The 20,260-nt window shown below is 38.2% G+C and overlaps 1 protein-coding gene across 2 annotated transcripts in view; it reads left to right on the top strand.

The window, feature by feature from the left end:
* The window catches only part of DGKI (diacylglycerol kinase iota), a 375,198-nt gene that overhangs the window by 202,998 nt on the left and 151,940 nt on the right, over nt 1-20,260 (top strand). For both annotated transcript variants that reach the window (XM_036428029.2, XM_036428022.2), the window contains exons 11-15: nt 403-485; nt 2,258-2,318; nt 11,086-11,199; nt 12,697-12,834; nt 15,953-16,031. In XM_036428029.2, the coding sequence (XP_036283922.1) occupies nt 403-485; nt 2,258-2,318; nt 11,086-11,199; nt 12,697-12,834; nt 15,953-16,031 (475 nt within the window). The remainder of the gene's footprint in view (nt 1-402; nt 486-2,257; nt 2,319-11,085; nt 11,200-12,696; nt 12,835-15,952; nt 16,032-20,260) is intronic.

Below are 20,260 nucleotides of genomic sequence, written 5' to 3'. Positions count from 1 at the left end.
TCTGTGCATTAAAGTAAAAGTTAATGTTAAATTACATAGCTGACTAATAACTTCCCTGCATGGATTTTTATATGTTTAGTAATGATGCTAAAACTAATAGATAATATTTATGGAGCACTTATTGCATGAGGAGCACTCTAATGTGCTCCTCAAACAGTATTGCATTTAATCCTTGAAACAAGTCTGTGAACTAGGCATGCTTGTCTCCACATTAAAGAGGAGAATGAAATTAAAAAACTTGCCGAGTTACATCGGGTAGGCTGATGTCTAATCTGAGCATTGGCCAAAGACCATGATTTGTATATAATTAGCTATTATTTTAGATAATGGGTTTTGTTTTTAAATAAGCAGCTAATATTTGGAAATTTCTTCCCACTATAATCATTTTTTTCCCCCTTATAGGGAACCAAAGTCCTGCAGATGTTCATGTGGTACCTGAATCCACGGCAAGTCTTTGATCTTTCTCAGGAAGGGCCGAAAGACGCGTAAGTCTGGAAATACCCTCCATGGTCCGTACTATTTTAGGCAAGTGAGAAGGACTTCCTGCTTTGGCATCAAGCTTCATTATTCGGTTGCCTTGTGAAACATTTTCTAACTGTCTCTCATCTACTTTCTCGTCTGTACTGTCCTCCCTTCAAAACTCGATCTCATGTTTCCCCTGGCACTCTTCCTTGGGTTAATTTCCTTCAAAGTACATTTCCCAGTCATCTCAGTGAGTATTTTTTTATGTGGTTGCTGCGTGTGTATGTGCAACTGTAGATTATGAACAAGTCTGGGAATGGAGAGGATCCATCACTTTTCTATTTATGCATGAACAACTTTGGATGTGTACATTAATGAGAATGTAAGTGTGTCTTTGTGGGGAGGGGCCATACTTGTTTATGAATATACTTATATATGTTTGAGTTAAATGTTGTGTATGCCCATCTTAGAGAGATTGATTAATTGATTATATCTGTGGATTCTACATCAGAGTGGGGGAGACGTTTTAATTTCTTCTCAATCCCTTCTATGAGCTTCTCAGAAATTTTATGCACTATTTTTATTAGAAGTGTTGAAAATCAAGTCTAGATGTAGGTGAAGTATATCTTATTTCTTCCCGTTGGAGGAGGGCAAGAATGGAGACATTGTGCTGTTTCCTGATTCTCTTTTTAAATCCATCTATTAAGATAGAATGGGTTTCATCTGACAATTTCTAGAGAAATAATATTTCTATAGGAAATGGGTAAATTATATATATTTAAGCATGCAGAAGAATGTTAAATATGAAAATTTCTGCATACACTCTCTTAATCTATAAACATTTTTGCCACTAGAGGGTGCTATGAGACTTCTCTATGTTTTTCTGTATTTGGATGTGCAAATCTGGTACCCTGGCTTTTGCCCTTTTAGATGCTTACTTAAGATTTTATCACTTTAGCTTTAGGTAGCCACTTCATAGATAAACTCAAAGAATGTGGAAAGACAGGAAATAGTTTCAGGAACAAATAGTATTTGATTTAAATAGCTGATACTTTCTGGAACAGAGCCATTAACAGCTTCACTTAGGCAAACATTTTAGCAGGCAAGGTAGTAACACTGCATTTTCTTAAGAGCCAACATGAAAAACAAAATGATCTAATTTTAAGCAGGCCAATTTAAAATAAAGAAAAATCAGTAAATCTCCCCTTTTTAGACTGAGATGTATAAATGGGATCTGACTGTGAGTGAGGTGAGAGGTAGATGGAACTGTGGGTGCGATAGCAATACTAGTGGGGTACCTTCCCCCTGCCTCTCTGAAGAAGTTTTCCTAGGAATAAGAATGGGAAGCTTAGGTTTGAAAAATAAATAGATCCACGAAAAGCTAATAAAATATAAGTAGGATATATATAAGGCCTTTTGATTGTCAATTAATGATGGCTTTCTTTGAGAAAGGAGAGGGGAGAATGATGGTAAAAGAATAAATAGAAAGGAAGTCAAACCACTGAGGAAAATAAAGAGCTGACAGTAATAGGAATTATGGGATATAAAACTCTAGGACATCCTAAAATCCCCTTCCAGTGCTGTCTATTTAAAAACGATGTCTGCTGCCAACATCTGATCCAATTGCTGGGAGTCAGTCCTCTTGTGATTACCTGGTAATGAGTTTTGATGATCTTTTTATCTTCATGATAATGCATTTTCTACAAGGGATACCCTCATTTTTGCCATGTGTTTTCTCTCTGCTATGGCAAGTGATGTGCTCTGCTGTTAACTTTTCCTTCTATTTCCTCCACAGGCTTGAGTTGTATAGAAAAGTACCAAATCTGCGAATTCTGGCCTGTGGTGGGGATGGAACGGTAGGTCCTCGAAATAGAATCCAGTTCTCGCCCTTATTGCTTTCATCTTTCTTTTGTTTTCTTTATGACAGCTCTCTTAATTCATTCCCACCTCACAGTCTTCCCAACCCCCTGAAACATGTGTCTCCCTCTTGTGAATCGTGGTCCCTTGAGGTTAGAAGGGACTCTGTTATTATCCTCATGGATTCAAACGGGATCTTTCTTAATTGTTTCACTTCTTCAACTCTACTATATCCTTCCCTGTTCGACAAGGTAAGGAGGTGGTCAGATCATCAGAATGAAGAGTATAGATGATGAAATTCTTTTAAAAATACAAACTGATCTATTTCAATCTGTTCTTAATATTTGGTCACAGTGGTTAAGGAGAACGAGGTGTACATGATTGAATTCTGTATTGTGATTTTTTTCCCCAGTGGAAATGAAACTTAGAGTATTGACTAACATTGGTTTGTCCTAAAGATTATCTGTTTGTTTCATTTGTAGTCATTTTTAAAGAAAATGTGGAATTGGGCTGAAGTTTAATGTGGTGGTTATATTGCCCTCTGTTTTTGTGTCTCATCTATTTCTCCATTTGCCTTCTACTTCTGCTGACATATTTAGCAAAGGCTAGAAATGGAGAGTCATGACGTGTAGGTTCTGCTGCCCAGTGTCTTTTCTTTTTATTTGGGGTCTGCTCTCATAGAACCCAGGATTTTATTATGCACTATGTATGGCTCTTCTCTAATTTCTCTAATTACAATATTTTATTTTATTCCCAAAGTAGTAATGAAATCTTCTAATTTTATCTCTCATAGCACATGAGCACTTAATGCAACATTGCATTTGCATTAAATACTAATAAATGAAATTGGGGGGAAAATAAGTGATTCCACTGGTCCCTTAAGATACTTTGTGAGAGGAAAATGCGTGTGTGTGTGTGTGTGTGTGTGTGTGTGAAAATAGTGCTTACAATTTTTGAAGATTTGAAATACATATTGTTAGCTTACAAAATTTTTGATTAAGTCTTACAGCAAAAAATTTCAAACCTATTTCACTTTGTTTAACCCAGTGTTTTTCAAAATTATTTGACCATGGAATTTTTTTCTCCCACAATACTAATTAAATTTCAATCAATAGTAGTGTTTTAGGGAGATATATTTAGAAATATGATAGTGTGGAATTTTTCCAACTATCTTTAGTAAGAATTTTATCCAAACAAATTTGTGGAGAAAAAGGTATTATTAATTAAATTAATAAATAATAAATAAGTTATATATTAATTTCATTAATACACAGAGTCTTCTTTCTAGTGCAATTATTTTCCATTTAGTTATCTATAATAATAAAAGCATAATATGCTAATTAGACTGAACAGCTGAACAACCTTCCAGATGAAGGCAAGGCTGTGGGGGCTGAGGCAGAGGTGATTAGGGGCCATCAGGCAGGCAGGGAGAGTAGTTGGGGCAATCATGCAGGCAGACTAGTGGTTAGGGGTGATCAGGCAGGTAGGCAGTGTGGTTAGGGGCGATCAGGCTGGCAGGTAAGTGGTTAGGGGCAATCAGGAAGGTAAGCAAGTGGTTAGGGGTGATCAGCCAGGCAGGTGAGCAGTTGGGGGCATCAGGCAGGCAGAGTGGTTAGGGGCAATCAAGCAGGCAGGCAGAGTAGTTAGGGGTGATTAGGCAGGCAAACGAGTGTTTAGGGTCAATGAGGCAGGCAGGCAGGTGAGCGGTTAGGAGCCAACGGTCCCAGTTTGTGAGATGGATGTCCGAATGTTGGTTTAGGCCCAACCCCATCCTGGTCTAAACAGGCAGTCAGACATCCCCTGAGTGGTCCCAGATTGTGAGAGGATGCAGGCCAAGCTGATGATCGCCCCTCCCCACACACACACTCGAATTTCATGCACTGGGCCTCTAGTCTTAAGAATAAACTCAGGTGTGACCCTTTTCTTCCTTATTTACTTGCCTTCCTATATGAAGCACCCCCTCACATCTTTTCTCCTCTGAATCTCAGTGACAGCAGCGTGTGTATAAGCTGAGGATATGCCTGGTGTTCGGAATTTATAGTTCTTCCTCTTTCTTAAATGATCCTGACCTCAAGTCCATTTCAGCTACCTATTCCATCTTCATATTTGGGCTTCCTCATTGACTGGATTCTCCACTTCTTAAACTTTTCCTCACCTCCTAAACCTCCCACCACCTGACTCCTTCTCTGCCACCCCATGCTACTATCCTCTTCCTTTCCTCTACTCAGCAGGCATATGTAGGAGGCAGTGTCCTAGGTTATATGGTATTGAGGTATTCTCTGAAATTAGATAAGTATTTTAAAGTATAAAGGACAAAGAGAGAAGACAGCCAAGTTCAGACATTTGTGAAATACCTATAATTATGGAGTCAGAGCCAAAATTTGAAAGGAAAATGAGAAGATAGAAGTAGAAGGTAGTCTTTTCTGTCAAGAAAACAAGCCAAAACAAGAGTTTCAAGAAAGAGAGCATGGCTATATCTTTAAGGAGAGATCAGAGAATGATAATTGAATTTAGAGACTAGGAAATAATTTGGTGGTTTTCAAGAAAGAGTTTCAGTAGAGTGTCTGGGACAAAACCCAGAATGGTGAATAAGTGGGACTTGGTATATTACTAATGAATCCTAGCAACCAGATCCAATTACATGATTGAATGTCTATGAATGCACTATGGTGTCATTAATATCTTTCTTGACTTGTAGACTGTTCGTTCTCCTACTTTTCTTATCTTACCTTTTTAGCATTTGTTCTTTAAATGTACCATAATTAACATGTATTTCGCAAGGCTTAAAAATAACTTTTCTTTTATGTTAGGGACCTTATTTATGTCCCTAACTTCAGGTTTCACATTCTTCCACGTAACTCACAAATGCATTGGACGTTTACACTTGGCTCCCTTGCAACAGGCATTCTTGAAATAAAAGTAGTATATCTACTCTAGAATTGATGCATACTTTTGAACTAAGTATTTTTGTCAATAATGACCCATGTAGTCCAGTCTCAGAATCAAAATTTTGCTTTTTTGGGTAACATATAAAAACTGGGAGGATTCCTTTTATTTTACCTTGTTAAAGTAAGGTTTTTGCTGAATGAGGTATGGGTTCATGAAATATTTATCCGTGTATGTGATTGGTATTTTTAATTTTTATCAGTTTTTAAAAACTTAAAATTTTTACTGGGGGCAGAGTTTATATAAAAAACTGGTTGGTGTGTGAAAAAAAATAATTCTTGGCTTTAGACAAGTGAAGTATAATTCTTGAGAGCATCGTTTTTATATTTGCCATGAGGTATTTAACCTTGAGTTAACATATCTATCACTACTGAGGTTGTCAGAATTCTGTTAGTATAGTGACAAACTTCAAGGAGGGGTCAGAAATGGAATATTTTTGACTGATTAGAATGAGGTATATTAACCACCAACCATATTAGTTTAAGTGTAAAAAGTATTACTTAACATTAGACATCTTGCATGAATTTGGAAAAAAGCTCGTAAGCTCCAATGTTAATTTAGTTTCATGTTATTAACAAATGCAAGGAGGCGGGAGTGACATGTCTCACATTGTTGCACTTGGAGGTGGAAGAGGAGGTTCTGCGACTATTTCTGTGACCTTGAGCAGGTTTCCTGACTTCTCTTGAGATATTCTAAATCTCCAAAAGGAGACGTTTGGATCTCCAAGGTTCTTTACAGCTGTAGCATTATAATAGCAGGGATTGTTGCTGATTAAGAGAACTATAATGTAAGCCACATTTTAAATATTAAGTTTTCTAGAAAGCACTTAAAAAAGGGTAAACAAGAAGCAGGTGAAATTAATTTTATAATACAGTTTGTTTAACCTAACATATTATCATCTCAGAACGTAATCAATATGAAAGTCATTGATGAGCTCCTTTATGTTCAGTTTGCACTGTCTTTGGAGTCTGGCATGTATTTTGTAATTACAATGCCTCCAGTTTGGATTAGCTGCATTCTAGAGCTCAATCAGAGGCTGCTGCTTTGCCTCTTTGTACCTGATGTTGTCATATAGCTGAGATTAGCAAGAGCGCTGGTCCCATCTTCTATCTCTAAACTGAGCGAAATCTCAGCTAACTTAAGAATGACCTCCAGCTTTCATGTTTATAAACTAGAAATAGTATTATTTCTGTGGCCATGTGGTAAATTTGTGTTCTCTCCTTTCGTGGGCCATTGCCACGCATCCAGCTCTCCTTGGCTGTCACCGGCTTAAATATTGAACCTAGATGCTGAGGTGCATGCCCCCTCTTCTGCTGGCTCCTTAGTGAGACATGGTCCTGGCTCTGACCTTGGTGAGCTGAGCCGGGTCAGCAGGTCCATCTGTAGCTATGTTCCTGTCTTTCCAAAGCCTGGAATCAAATTGACTTTAGCCACCCATTTCATGCTAATTTCTTGTTCAGTTGGCTTCTCTAGATATAAGGATACATTGTAAACAGCAGGCATCCCCCTGCCCCGACTTACATTTCCAGCAGGGAAGAAAGTATAGCATTTTCCTTCAATGAACAGAGGCTAGCAAATCATGCCAAGCCCCTCTGCTCCCCCAGCCTCAGCCTCATGCATATGTAATGGATGTAGCCCATCCTCTCTCAAAAGGAAGCACATGGTAACCTCAGTAGTAGTCATTGTAAACAAATGAGTTTTCTGTTTCAAAGAGCTCATACCTCAACCCTGATCTTGATTTCTTCAGGGCTGATTTTAACCATTTCCTTTACACATGGTGACTTTTAAACTCTTCAGTGCAAATATAAACTTATACATCAAAGGGAAGAATCATAGTGTACACCTTAGTAAGGGACATCCAGTTGTTAAATACTGTTTCGATGATCTTTCAGAATTTGGAAATGTGGGCTGTCTTCTCTGATTTCTCAGTATGCATTGAGAAATGTTGATTTTTCGGCCTGCCTGTGATATAAGAAAATGTGCTATGTGTCACATGCAAAGACTTCAATTCACTGTCCTCTCCACCCTTGTGCCACTTCTGGTGCCAGCATATTGCAGAATGAAAACTCCAAGTGCAGTTGGGGAGCACCCAGTGACAGCTAACTCTGAGCATGGGCAGCAGGTGCAGCACAGGCCAGCTGCTGCTGCGGTAGCCCGCGGGGCTGCTCAGGGACAAAGCCCTTAGGTGTAGCTGCTATTCTAGATCATTCCGTCTCACTTTTCCTGACACAAAGGAAGGAAAAAACTCTGCAAACTGGAACATGATTTCACTCAGTCTGGATAACTTCCATCAGTTGTGGTGGAAAACATGCCAAGTGCTTTGTATTGCAATTAACTAAATTGTTGAATTGAAGGGGTGCTAGAAACGCTGGTGGAGATGACTTGGGGACATGTGAAGGCCCAGCAAACACAGCTCCTGCCCACGAACCTTTGGTCTGGACCTCTCGTGAGCAGGTTTCTGGTTACTGGGGAGAGCCTCCAATAGACATCTCTGAGCCCTGAGATCTTATAGCACCTTTCTGTTGCATGGAAGTTACTGGACACGTATTCCAAAGTCATTTGAAAATTATTTGTATTTAATGCCCTGTGAATGCATCCCCTAACTTTCTCATCAAAGTATTAGTATTCTTCCCGTCATTTGGGATTTTTCTTTGCAGGCTCATTTGCAGATTCTTCCCGTTCTCTGCATCACTTCCTATATCTAGGAGTGTGAATGGTGTCAGGACTCTGGGACTACTTTTCTGTGGGTGCCCAAGGCTCCCATCCTGAGGACATGTCAGGGTGTTTCGGGTGTCAGTGAGCTGGTGGGAAGTTGGGCTCACTATTACACAGACTTTATCCCTCCAGCCCCAGCTTTCTATGGGCAATGGCCTCAGGTCTTGGTTCTTCACATTCTTGTCCCAATGTCTTATTATATTTCCAAGAGCCTGGTTTCTACACGGGCTCCGCCAGCAGGGGGCGCACCTTTATTCCTCATCGTCAGACAGAAGCCAAACTCCTGGCTTCCTCTGCTTGCACCTTTGCATTTTCTTTGTTTCTGGGCCAGGAAGAGTTTTTGTTTGTTTGTTTGTTTTGTTTTGTTTTGTTTTGTTTTTTCATTGTAGTGTCTAGAGTGAAATGGGATATTGAAAGTGTGAAGTCATAGCATGCTCTTGACTAAGAAAGGAGAGACAGATTTCAACTAAATGTAAGAAAAAAGTTTTTAAATCTACCCCAAAGACACTGACTAACTTGTGAGTACAAAGCATAGATCAAGTGATCACCTCTCAGAGAAGTTTCAAGAGCCTGCCTTTTTCCCCCTTCTCTGAAAGGGATGCTGGATTAGATTCCCACTAAACTCCCTTGTATTTCTTCTGAAAGTCTGCTTCTACCCAGGACTGTTGGGTCCGCATTCACAGCGATCCCTGATTATTGGGATTTCTGAGTTTCACGTCCCTTTTAATGCCCTTTAAACCCCCTTGCTGTAGTTAATTGGAGATTCCTCCTTTTACTGGGTTTTATTTGTGCTTTTAGCTGCACAAGGACAATATGTAGCAGTCCCCAGTCATATTTTAGCACCTGGCATTTTCCTCCCCTTTTACTTCAATATTAAACAGCCAGCTTTGTTCGTATTGCCTGTGGAATATAGAAGGCTGGGTGGGGACCTAAGGAGTTGTCTAGGAGCAAATTGCCTCTCTTAGAGGAATGGAGGGACTTTGCACACTTGTGTGGATCTGAATTTCTAGTTCCCCAAACTGGGTATGCCTTTCTGAAAGGTTAACACAACTTTAGACTTCCTGATGGACAGGCATGTTTTACATCCTGTGAAGTAATCATTGCAGAGGAGAAGGGGTTTTAGATGGAAGTCAGGAGACCTGATATGACTCCGACTGCCACTTCTCATTATTTACTCTCCAGCCAATTATATGACCTTTCGGCACCTTAATAAATCTGCAAATTAACTGAATTTGAATAAGCAACTTCTGAGTTTCTACAGGACAGTCAGGACATATCCAGAACCAGGTTTAGTTCTTTATTTCAAGATTCCCTGAACCAAAAAGGCTAAGCAGTTGGTCTTGGGCATTTGGCAAGCCTAATTTTGGATGCCAGCTACCACGTAAATGATGTGGTATGAAGAAGGACTTGGACTTTCCAAGTCTCAGTTTCCTTATCTACAAAGTGGAGATGAAAATGACATCTATTTCATAGACTCCTTTGGAAGTTTAATGAGACAGGTCATTGGAAAACTTTGCTCAGGGACTGGCTCCTGGAAAGCTCACTGTTTTTGTTCATCATGAGCTCTTTGAGAGCAGGCCTGCTACCTAATCTATCTTAGCCCAGCTCATTTATCTTTTCATTTCAGTTGCTTAGTTCTACATTTTATCTGTAGCAGTGTGCAACAAATGTACTGTTAAAGTACAATTTTCAAAAAATATTAAAAAAACATGACCCATACAAATATAGAATGAACACATGTCAAAAATGTATTTATAACGCAATAGACAGATTATGTATTATAGAATTGTTCATTGAAACCTACATATTTTGTAGATCACCCAAATAAATTTAACTTAAGAAGGTATTTAGTGCTTTAACGATGGCGATGGCACCAACAAGATGATAAAGCTGTTTTGTTTTTTGTTTTTGAGAAACAGAAGAAATGGATTATGTTGCTTATACCAAAATAATTTTCTAAATTTGAGTCAAAGTTGGTTTATGAAATCTTTTCAACATTTGTCTCTCTGTAGGACAGAAATCTTCAAGTTAACCTGTACTTACATAGTTCTTAGACAGGCCTGTTAAATACTACTGTAGTATGACATTTGAGGACATTCAATTTTGCTTTTGCTCTTTTCAAGTTTAGGGTAATTTTCCTAAATAGTTATAATAAGACTAAATCTGAGAAAAAGATTAAACAGGAATATAATTCTTGTACATAAGTATCTATTTTCTGCCTAAACTTATAATAAATACTAGGTCCAGCCCTAATTATGTTTCCATAGTGTTTCATTTAGGGGGATACAAGGATATTTAGAAAAACAATAATTTCTAAGATGGTACTATGGAGATTAACCATTTAATTGGTGCTTACATGGGCCATGCACCATGTTAAGGGCTTTATATATATTTCTCTCTATAAACAATCTTGTGAAGTAGGTATTATTAACTCCATCTTGAAATCTGGTAAATGTGTCTCAGTAATGTCAGATAACTTAATAAAGATGACAGGGCGGATATGAGCCAGAATTCAATCTGGCTCTAAGTCCTGTATTCCCTCCAGTGGCATGTGCTATATACCTCCCTAAATTTTAAACTCTTCTAAATTTTAAAGTAGACCTCTAGTTAAACATACAGACAAATGGGTGTAGTTTTGCTTCTATGACAGAGCATGTACAAAATGGTCCTTTTCCCTATAAGAGACTTGCCACTTTGAATCTGCTTGAGATAAAAGTAGTCTTTCTGTTCCCTGGCTGCTGGATTAAAACATATGTTTTAGCCCTAGCTGGTTTGGCTCAGTGACTAGTCGGCCTGAGAACTGAAGGGACCCAGGTTTGATTGCAGCAAGGGCAAATGCCGGGTTGCAGGCTCCATCCCCAGTAGAGGGCGTGCAGGAGGCAGCCAATCAATGATTCTCTCTCATGGTTGATGTTTCTATCTTTCTCCCTCTCCCTTCCTCTCTGAAATCAACAAAAATATATTTTTTAAAAACATACAAAAATATGTTTTAAAGAAAAATAAAACCATTTGATTTTGCTCTTTAAAGCCGCCTCCCCTCAGGTGGTCTTCCTTGTAACTTACCTGTCTTTCTTATCCCTCTTCTGGCCCCCAATGTGTCCGTAGGTGGGCTGGATCCTTTCTATTCTGGATGAACTGCAGCTGAGCCCTCAGCCTCCGGTTGGAGTCCTTCCTCTGGGGACTGGGAACGACCTGGCTCGGACTCTCAACTGGGGAGGGGTAAGAACTCTCTCAGAGGCTGCCCATGGCATCCAGCAGCAGGCTTTCCCAAACCACAGGTGTTCTAATGGAAGGGGAATAAGTTAGGATTGAGAACCAAAGCACCCATGAGCCATGATTTTATCCAGTAATGTATAAGCAGCTAGAGAAGAAGGGAACATTTAGGATTAAAAAAGGGGGTTAGTGCACAGACCTGGGGCTTTTTGAGCTAAGCACTAAGACAGTGGGTGGGTTATCCTCAAGTCTTCATGTAAAACAACCACAGACTTGAATTGATCCTGACCCTCAGCCTTGGCCAGGATAGCAGCTCTGACTCAGATTTATAACTTTGAGAAAGTTACGGCTTTTTTTTTTTTTTTTTTTTTTTTTAATATTTGTTTTCTCTGGTCAGTGTCATCATGGGTTTGGCTCTACAGGTAACAGACTGTCTTTTGCTCCTTGGAGCCAATTTCAGACAAGCTCAGTGGAAGCAGTTTCCCAGTCACCAACCAGCCATTTCATTACTGGTTGTTTTTTACATAGTACGAAGTAAGAAGGCCCAATATGCTAACATATGCAGCCTACCAGCTTTTTATCTGCTCATAGAGAGCGTTGCCAGGCTGGGTTCCATGAAAATCATCTTCAGATACTAGAAGATAAGGATCTGGCTTTTGGGTGAATTAACCTCATGTAGGAGATAATTACCTTCAGATACTAATTTGACTTTGGGTGAATGAATTAATGTCCCATAGGTCTTTTTTTTCCCTACAGGAAAGGGCAAAAATAAGATTATAGTTACAAGTATTCAAAACAGAGTTTATTCTTATATTATTCTTTGTTATATGAGTAACTGTAAACCTACTTTTGCCCTGCCCTGTATTTACATGAAGCAACTAGTATATTATCAATGTTAACTCCTCTTATCCAATCAGTGACTTGGCAGTCCTTAACGATCATCCTGTCAGTAATGTATGCTCGAGGAGGAAGAGTTCCCAAACAGGGCTATTCCTCTGTCAGACTTGCCTGTGGTCATGGGAGGGATGGTGTCCTCCTATAGGGTTAGGGAGAGGTGAGTAAAATGGGATGTTAATAGAAGAAATTGTCTATCAGAGGCTGCTTTGCTTTTTTCCCCTCTCCTCCCACCCCCAAACACACTCTTCTGTGCATTTCACAAATCCCTTTAGTATGAGGCCTTGGCTGGGGGCGGAGGTGGAGGGGTTCCTACTTTACTCTGATGAAAGCAGCCATCCAGCATAGCCCCTGAACCTACCAGCGACTATTGGTTCTCAGTGTAAGCAAACATTATTCCTTAGCTCAAACCAGCTAGAATTAGCATTTCTGTGCACATTACCTGTGACTATTGTATTAAGTTCTAAGTACCTGGAAAAAAGAGTTTACTCTCCCAGCCTTGCTAATTGCAAAACAAACAGAGCACTGTGGCAGAGGGCTCTTTCATGCATGAAATACCTTTGGCTATACCGTTCATTACTGCAATGGATGTGTTCGTTGGTTCCTCAGGGCTACACTGATGAACCTGTTTCCAAAATCCTCTGTCAAGTAGAAGATGGGACAATTGTACAGCTAGATCGCTGGAACCTCCATGTGGAAAGAAACCCAGACTTGCCTCCAGAAGAGCTTGAAGATGGCGTGTGTAAGGTTAGAGAGTTTTGTGTTTGTTTTTTTCTTCAGCAGAAAGAAACCCTGAGCATCTGTCATGGGAAATATATTTGTGGCTGGAGATTCATGTGCTGATTTCTTCCTATGAGATAAAAGGATAGTGTTAGAGTTTATGGCTACAGGGCTATGCATCCAACATCACCCAATGATTCTACTCCATGGGATTCTAAAGACCTAGGTTTCTACCCGCTCCCAGGGCTCAGGAAGCTGTTCTCTGTCCTCATCTTCCACACCAGGAACACATGTATCCATGTTCTAATCTCTCAAGTTCATTGCAAACTCTTAACCTAAGAGAAGATGAAATATATGTTCTGAAGCATTAGGAATATGATCTTTCAAAACAAAGGTAGTCTTCTGAGATTTCTGGCTTGATATCAAACGTTCCTAATGTTTAGGAAGTATTAACTACGCCAATTTCATTACTTACATGGGACTTGAAGATGCTTATATAAATGTTTTGATTTAGTGCTTTTCCTCCAGTGATTGAGCTTTTTATCGCACTCCAAGACAAACCAAGGGGCACAGTTGTAAATACCCTAGTGTGGAGCTTCAGTAGAAGATTTGGTTCTAAATTCTGGCCTCAATTTCAGATAAATTTGGTAGGTCACCAAGTAGCCCCTTTCTCCTTATTACTTCCTACTTCTTTTTTATGATAGTGTTTTCAAACTTTTGTATGCATAGATTCTCCAGGTGTGCTTGTTAGAAATACAGCTTAAAATACAGATACACTTTCCGGGATAGTCCAATCCCAGAGAATTTCATTATCTAAATGCAGGGTTAAGGCCAAGATATCTGTACTTTAACCAGCATTACTGCTATATTGGATTATGCCATTGATTGAGACCAAGATTTCATGGAAGTTTCAGCCTAAAAATAGATTGAACCAGATAGCATTTTAGACCAAACCAACATCCACTTATTCATTGAAACATGTTTTGCCTTGGTCTTCATTTTTTCTTTCCATTCACCTAAACCATGATTTAAAAATCATAAGGTTTTTGGTAGATATTACTATTGCTCAGTTGATATTGAGTTCATCATGTCACAATGTTCTTTAAATAGCATTTATTGTCTTGGAATATGATATGTCTTTCTATAGTATTAAAATACAGAAATTGGGTAGAAAAGAGCCAAAGTAAAAGAAATGTACCATATGGAAATGTTAAGGTCCTCTCCCCACTAAAATTAGAATGGTTAGGCCCTCAATAGAAGTCTGTATTTAAATCTCTTCCCTACAGCTCAAGTAATGGAAAGACTTCTTGGTGCAGCCAGAAAACATTAATCCAGATAATTAAAAGCCTATGAAAATTGATTTTTGAAGAGACATGTAGGAAATTGGGGTAATTTTTTCCTGGAAAATAAGAATAAGAATTTAATAACAGACTAAATTGGGATATTATTTATCGGATGGTGGCCAGATGTTCCCCTGAGTTATCAGTGAATGTTAAGACATGGGTTAGACTTGTAGCCAAGAAAACATAAATGGTAGAGACGAACATATCTGTGTTCTTGGCAGGATCACCAACCCTTGCTGTCATTATAAGGATGGTATTTTGTTTAAGTACAGGAACTGGACATTCTCAAATATGAAGCCAGGAAAATGAGACATGATTTTGGCATTGCTCTGTGTGTTTAGTTTCTCTCCCTGTTCTCCAGTTAGTTATAACCATTTCTAAGCGTTGACTTGAACTCTGAATCATTATAAAGTCTGGCTCAGGGTCTTCTATGAGGGGTTCATTTTTTATTTACATTAGAGACCCAGGCAACCCATTTTCTTTCTTTCTGTAGTAATATATCACTCTCGTTCTCATTTCATTTTCTATTCTTGGCTTGAAGTTCATTTCATTTTTCTCTTATTGGGACAAAGTTCTCACTCTCATCAAATAGAAAAATCAAGGGTCATATGAAACACTGTAATAAACTTACTTTTGGAATTTTGAGGGTTAATCATGTATTTCTAGTGCATTTCTCTCTGGAGGATAAACCTGATCATTATCTGGAAACATTATCTAAACTGAGGTAAAATTACCTATCTCTTTACTGTAATGTTTATCTTCCACTCTGAGCTATAGAAGGTAAAGTGAAAGAACCACTCTAACATTTTCCAATGTTTTCCTAATTGTTATAATATTAACTGCAGCCTAAAAACCACATTAATTTTGCAGTTTTAATTCATGATTTTAGTTTGTGTGTTCCATGTTTTACTCAGCTTGCAGCAGTAACAGCCAGTGACCCAGAGGATTCTGGGAAGGAAAGCTAAGGTTGGGTGTGCATCTATATGTCTTTGCTCACATATTTCACTGTCATATTAAAGATACAAGGTTTGAAGAGGGGCAAGGGGTCAACTATATGTTGATGGAAGAAGACTGGACTTTGGGTGGTGAGCACACAATCGAGTGTAATCTGAAATTTACCTAATGTTATTAACCAGTGTTATCCCAATATATTTAATATAAAACATACAAGATTTGGTAGACTAACTAGGATTCTGAAGAATACTGATCAATAAATGTATATGTGCATATCTGTTTTTCTTTTCCCCCCTCTAGATGGAGAATAGAAGAATGTCTCCAATTGCTTTACTGCTTATATGACTCTTGTCAAAAATATATTTTTTAAATAGGCGAAAGGCAAACAAATTAAACATTATTCATTTTAAAATGCAATATTAACATACTGAACATAATTCTTGAAAAAGGTGTAGCCACAGGTTAAGTAGGTATGGACATGATCCTTACAATTTACTTTCTAAGTTTGAACAGTGAATCATTGTTCATAACTATTACAAATATACACCCTTCCACATGATAAGAGTCTCTTATTACAACATCCTCAGGAATGGTTCTCATTTATTAATTTGTATTTGTATCCCTTGTTTCCTACACTATTTAAAGTAATTGTGAGTATTATCTGACTTGAGCTTTGACTAATGAATTAATTTAAACATCCCCGTTCTTTCCATGTAAACACCTCGACCTGGAGTTGTGACTGATCTCTAGTCCAGAGATAGCCCCAGAGACTGGTGTCCAGCTTGAACTTTATTTTTCTTTCTGCTTGGTTGTACACGACTTCACCTCTACCTTGTTCATCGTTGCAGCTTCCTCTGAACGTTTTCAATAATTACTTCAGCCTTGGATTTGATGCCCACGTCACATTGGAGTTCCATGAATCCCGAGGTGAGGACAGCATTCCATTTCCATCTCCCTGGGAGGAAGTTTCTAGCAGGTGTTTTGCATGTTCCCTTTTGTTTGCATATCACATATGTGTTGACAGTGTGCTTCCATGTTTTTTCTTTTTGTTGTTATTGTGACCTCCCTGATGAATCTGGGAGCTAGACAAGATAGGAACTTAATACAAGTAGGACCCTGAGGCCATGTTGGTTGGTGTTTCAAAGATGGTCAGAGATGAGACCAGAGGTATGCTTGGGACTGCCACTCTAAATTTGACTAGAAATGTTGATGTTAGTGAACTACTGAGAAATAATACAGTTTCTTTCACTAAAGTCATTGGGATATTCACAGCTTCTCAAGCCACCAGTTGTTATAGTGCAACAATTAATAACCCAGAGCCTTTGAAACCTGGTAGCAAAACAAAGAAGTCCTGCCTATGGGTGCAAAGGACACATCAGGTGTCTTAGGACAGTGGGGACCTATAGATAGTTTGGGTTGAAAGGAAAGGATGTGGGTATGATGATGATTGGATTGGGTTTAGAAGGTGCTACAAGTCCTCACTGGATGAGGGAGGGGAGTGAGTAAGGCAGAGCGGTAATCTGAGTAGAGATGGAGTCAAGGGTTGGGGGAGAAAAATAATTTTTGAAAGAGAAATAAGATGAAATAATGATGTGGTTAAACATTTCATCAGAACTTCCTTATGTCTTCAGAACTGAGAAAGTGGAGGAGTTTTGCTTATGCTTTGAAGCTTTAATCTCTCTCTCGCTTTCTATTAAGCTCTCTTCTTATTAACATAACTATAGTACCCATCTCTGTCTATGCCTGTATCCATAACTATAACTTTACCTAGTCCATTGCCAATATGTTAATATATAACCAGAATACTGCTAAGCTGTAAGGTAATAGTAGTATGTAAGATAAAAGTCACAAATGAGGGATTATTTTTTACCTTTTTTCCTCCATTCAGATTCTGCAAGAGCATTCGTGGGTTTTAACTCACAGAATTTGAAAAACAGGGAACCAAAAGCTAGAGTTTAAATGTTTCTGTTCCAGTAATAATGTAGGGGAATTTCTGATCACAATCTTATGCACTAAAGGTCAATAGTGCACAATAGGATGAAGGCTGTTAGAAAATCTAATTTTCTTCATGAATTCAGCGACTATGGTAAACTTTTTCTTCCTGGATTCATGAGGCTTCAGGGATCAAATGCTTTGCCAAATAAAAGCAATACTGATTAAAGAGGGGCAGTAGTTTGGTCATTCTCTCTGATTAGCCAGAAAATCACAGCTAGAAAGGTTGGTTGATGACAGAACCACAGATAGCAAATACTCAAATCAGAAACATCACAACCCTCCCATCTCCTTACAATAGACAGTTCTTAGACATGAGATAGTGAGAGGGTCCTACACTGGGGCCAACATTTATAACTGGTTGCCCTTTCTACATTTGAGGAGAGTTAATTTGGGGAACTAAATGGAGATCCCTTTTAATCATTTCTTACCCCATATTTTCCTCCTCATATTCTTTAGGAGACCCTGAATCTGGGCTTTCTAATAAAATTCTTAATTTCTTAGCAATACTTATAAAGTAATACAATTCATTATTGCATGAATCTTCCAAAATAGACATTCTGGAATGAAACGAGGCCTAAGTGAGTAAGTGCCCAACAATGAGCTCATTCAAGGGAACCTAGTATTTGGTCTAATTAATCTGGAAGTTCTCTTGATGATACTTCTGGGCTTCAGAGTGAGAGGAGGCATCAAGGTAGAAGGACCAAGCTTAGAAGAGAATTCTTGCAGGGAAGTGACTTTTAATTTTATTTTGAGCTATGGGACTATTTCATTTTAGAGAGGAATATGCAAATGGTGGTGTATATATACAGATACATAGGTTTAAATGTGAGTATTGGTTAAAAGATATCAAGCATAAATTTTTGAGTAGTTTATTTCTGAGGCTTAGTTTAAGTGCTTTCATGCGATATGAAACATTTGCCCTGCAGGTAAGCCAGAGCCCTGGAGAAAAACCAGCCTCTGCAAGCTGATAAGGGAGAATTAATGTCACCTAAGAGTAATAGCAACAATATTCATGAAGATGATACACAACTGGTACAAAATAAATGTCTACAAAATATTGCAACCAAATTTGGTTGATATGCTCAGACCAGGGATGTGAGCTTCTTAGTATCTGTTAATCTATTCATTTTTTTGCATTAAATGGAATCATTTACTATAAACAGTATAATTGGTCACATTCATATTCTTCTTTTGAAATTGTTTTTTGTTGGTATGGATTTTCCCCATGTAATTTCCGGGATAGTCCAGACATCTCAAACTTGGCTGCCAGGAAAAAGATTTTGAGGCCACATTTTCAGTAAGGGTGAATTCACTTATTTTTCTTGGTAATGAGTGGCTTTTCTCAAGCCAAAAAATCCCCCTCCTAGTTAAGACTTCAACTGTTCTCAAACACAACCACTCACAGTTTGAAACTTCATGATAAAAGTTGTTTGTATAAAATACTTGGAATGTGACTGAAAACCTCATGAGAACCATTGTAAAAATGAGCTTGGATAGAATTACCTATTAGGTATCAGTAAAAAATAATATAGTACTTTAAGTTGGGAGTCATGCCAACCAGCCTACATGAAATAGGAAATAGATACAAATCTCACTAAGGTAAAAGTTTAAAAAAACGTAAAGACAGACAATTTTGTGGCATAGTTGTTAAATAGTCCTTCAAATCAATACGGGATAAATACAGATTATAGCATTGCTACCCATATTATATTTCTTTTAGAAGGGACAAATAAAGTGACATTTGAGTGAATGTTTCATGACATTTGAGAAAGTTTATTAGTGGAATTATTGTAGAAATAAATGCATTTAGAATTATCAGTAGGAAATCAAACAAGGAATTAATATAGTTTTAACACTTCGATTTACTTTACAGAAAGAGTGGAACATTTGAGTAATTTGAGGTTATATATTTGATCAGGAAGATGGTATGCTTCATTTGATTGGAAAACAGATGCTTTCTTATTCTTCTCAACCACTGTTCATGGTTGAATTATTTCTGCTTGGGTATCAGAAAGTTTATTCATTTGAACAGAATTTGGAGATTTAGTAGAATTGGTAATTAAATTTTCAGTGGGAGTCTTATTCAGTACTTCTATGATTATTGCATTATGACAGTGCTTGAGGACATACATTGAAATATTTTGATATATAATGTATAGTGATGTTAACAATGATTATGGGTATCAGGTAGCAAAGTCAGGTCTCACCTTGCCAGCTGTATGAACTAGATTGTCATTTGCTTTGGACGTGAAAGATATTAAACACATCAAACTTTCAGTCTGAGATTGGATGCTTAAATTTTTCTGCTTCATTGAAATTATTATTCAGAGGAGTCAAGCCTTATGCTACAAGGTCAAGGACATACAATTATGACTCTAGAAGAGGCAGTATTTAAATTTGATTTAAGAGTTACTATTTCCACCGAATATATAGAGACATGCAGATCTGCATATTTCAAAGGATTTTGAATGTTTCATGATTCATGGAGAAAATTGACAGATTTCTTTTTAAAATGTCTTGTTTGCAATGGCTTGCTAAATTTCATTGTTACCATCACTGCAAAGGACTCACTTTCTGGCTTTTGTCTAGACTTGAAGGCTTAAGTATAGTTTGCCCTTGAGGAACTCTCATTGTGCGAGATTCTCTGTATGTAACCTTCTTTTCCATCCTGAATCTCTGCGTGATACCTACTCATCATTCAAGATTCAAGTTTACCTGCTTCTGGAACAATTTCTGATCATTTCCTTTATGTATAACCACCACTTCATCTCATACAGACATATTTTTTATAGCATATACAAAATGACATTTTAGTTTTCGTTTTCAGACCTGTCTCCTCCACTCCAAACTCCACGAGGGCATAAGACAATGTCCCCTCCCTCCCTCCCTCCCTCCCTCCCTCCCTCCCTCCCTCCCTCCCTCCCTCTCTCCGTCCCTCCCTCCCTCTCTCCGTCCGTCCCTTCCTTCCTTCCTTCCTTCCTTCCTTCCTTCCTTCCTTCCTTCCTTCCTTCCTTCCTTCCTTCCTTTATGAAAGAATATAGTTTACTTTTAAATATAATAAGCTCTTAAATCATCTTTTGCTTAATTTATTTGAATTACAGTATGTTTCCATCAGAACACATAGTTATGAATTGATTACATGTATGCATGTATTCCCTATA

This window comes from Pipistrellus kuhlii, unplaced genomic scaffold, assembly GCF_014108245.1.
Source record: "Pipistrellus kuhlii isolate mPipKuh1 unplaced genomic scaffold, mPipKuh1.p scaffold_m20_p_10, whole genome shotgun sequence".
In the NCBI taxonomy this organism is placed as follows: domain Eukaryota; kingdom Metazoa; phylum Chordata; class Mammalia; order Chiroptera; family Vespertilionidae; genus Pipistrellus; species Pipistrellus kuhlii.
Note: the sequence above shows the minus strand (reverse complement) of the source record. Positions and strands in the feature narration are given on the sequence as shown.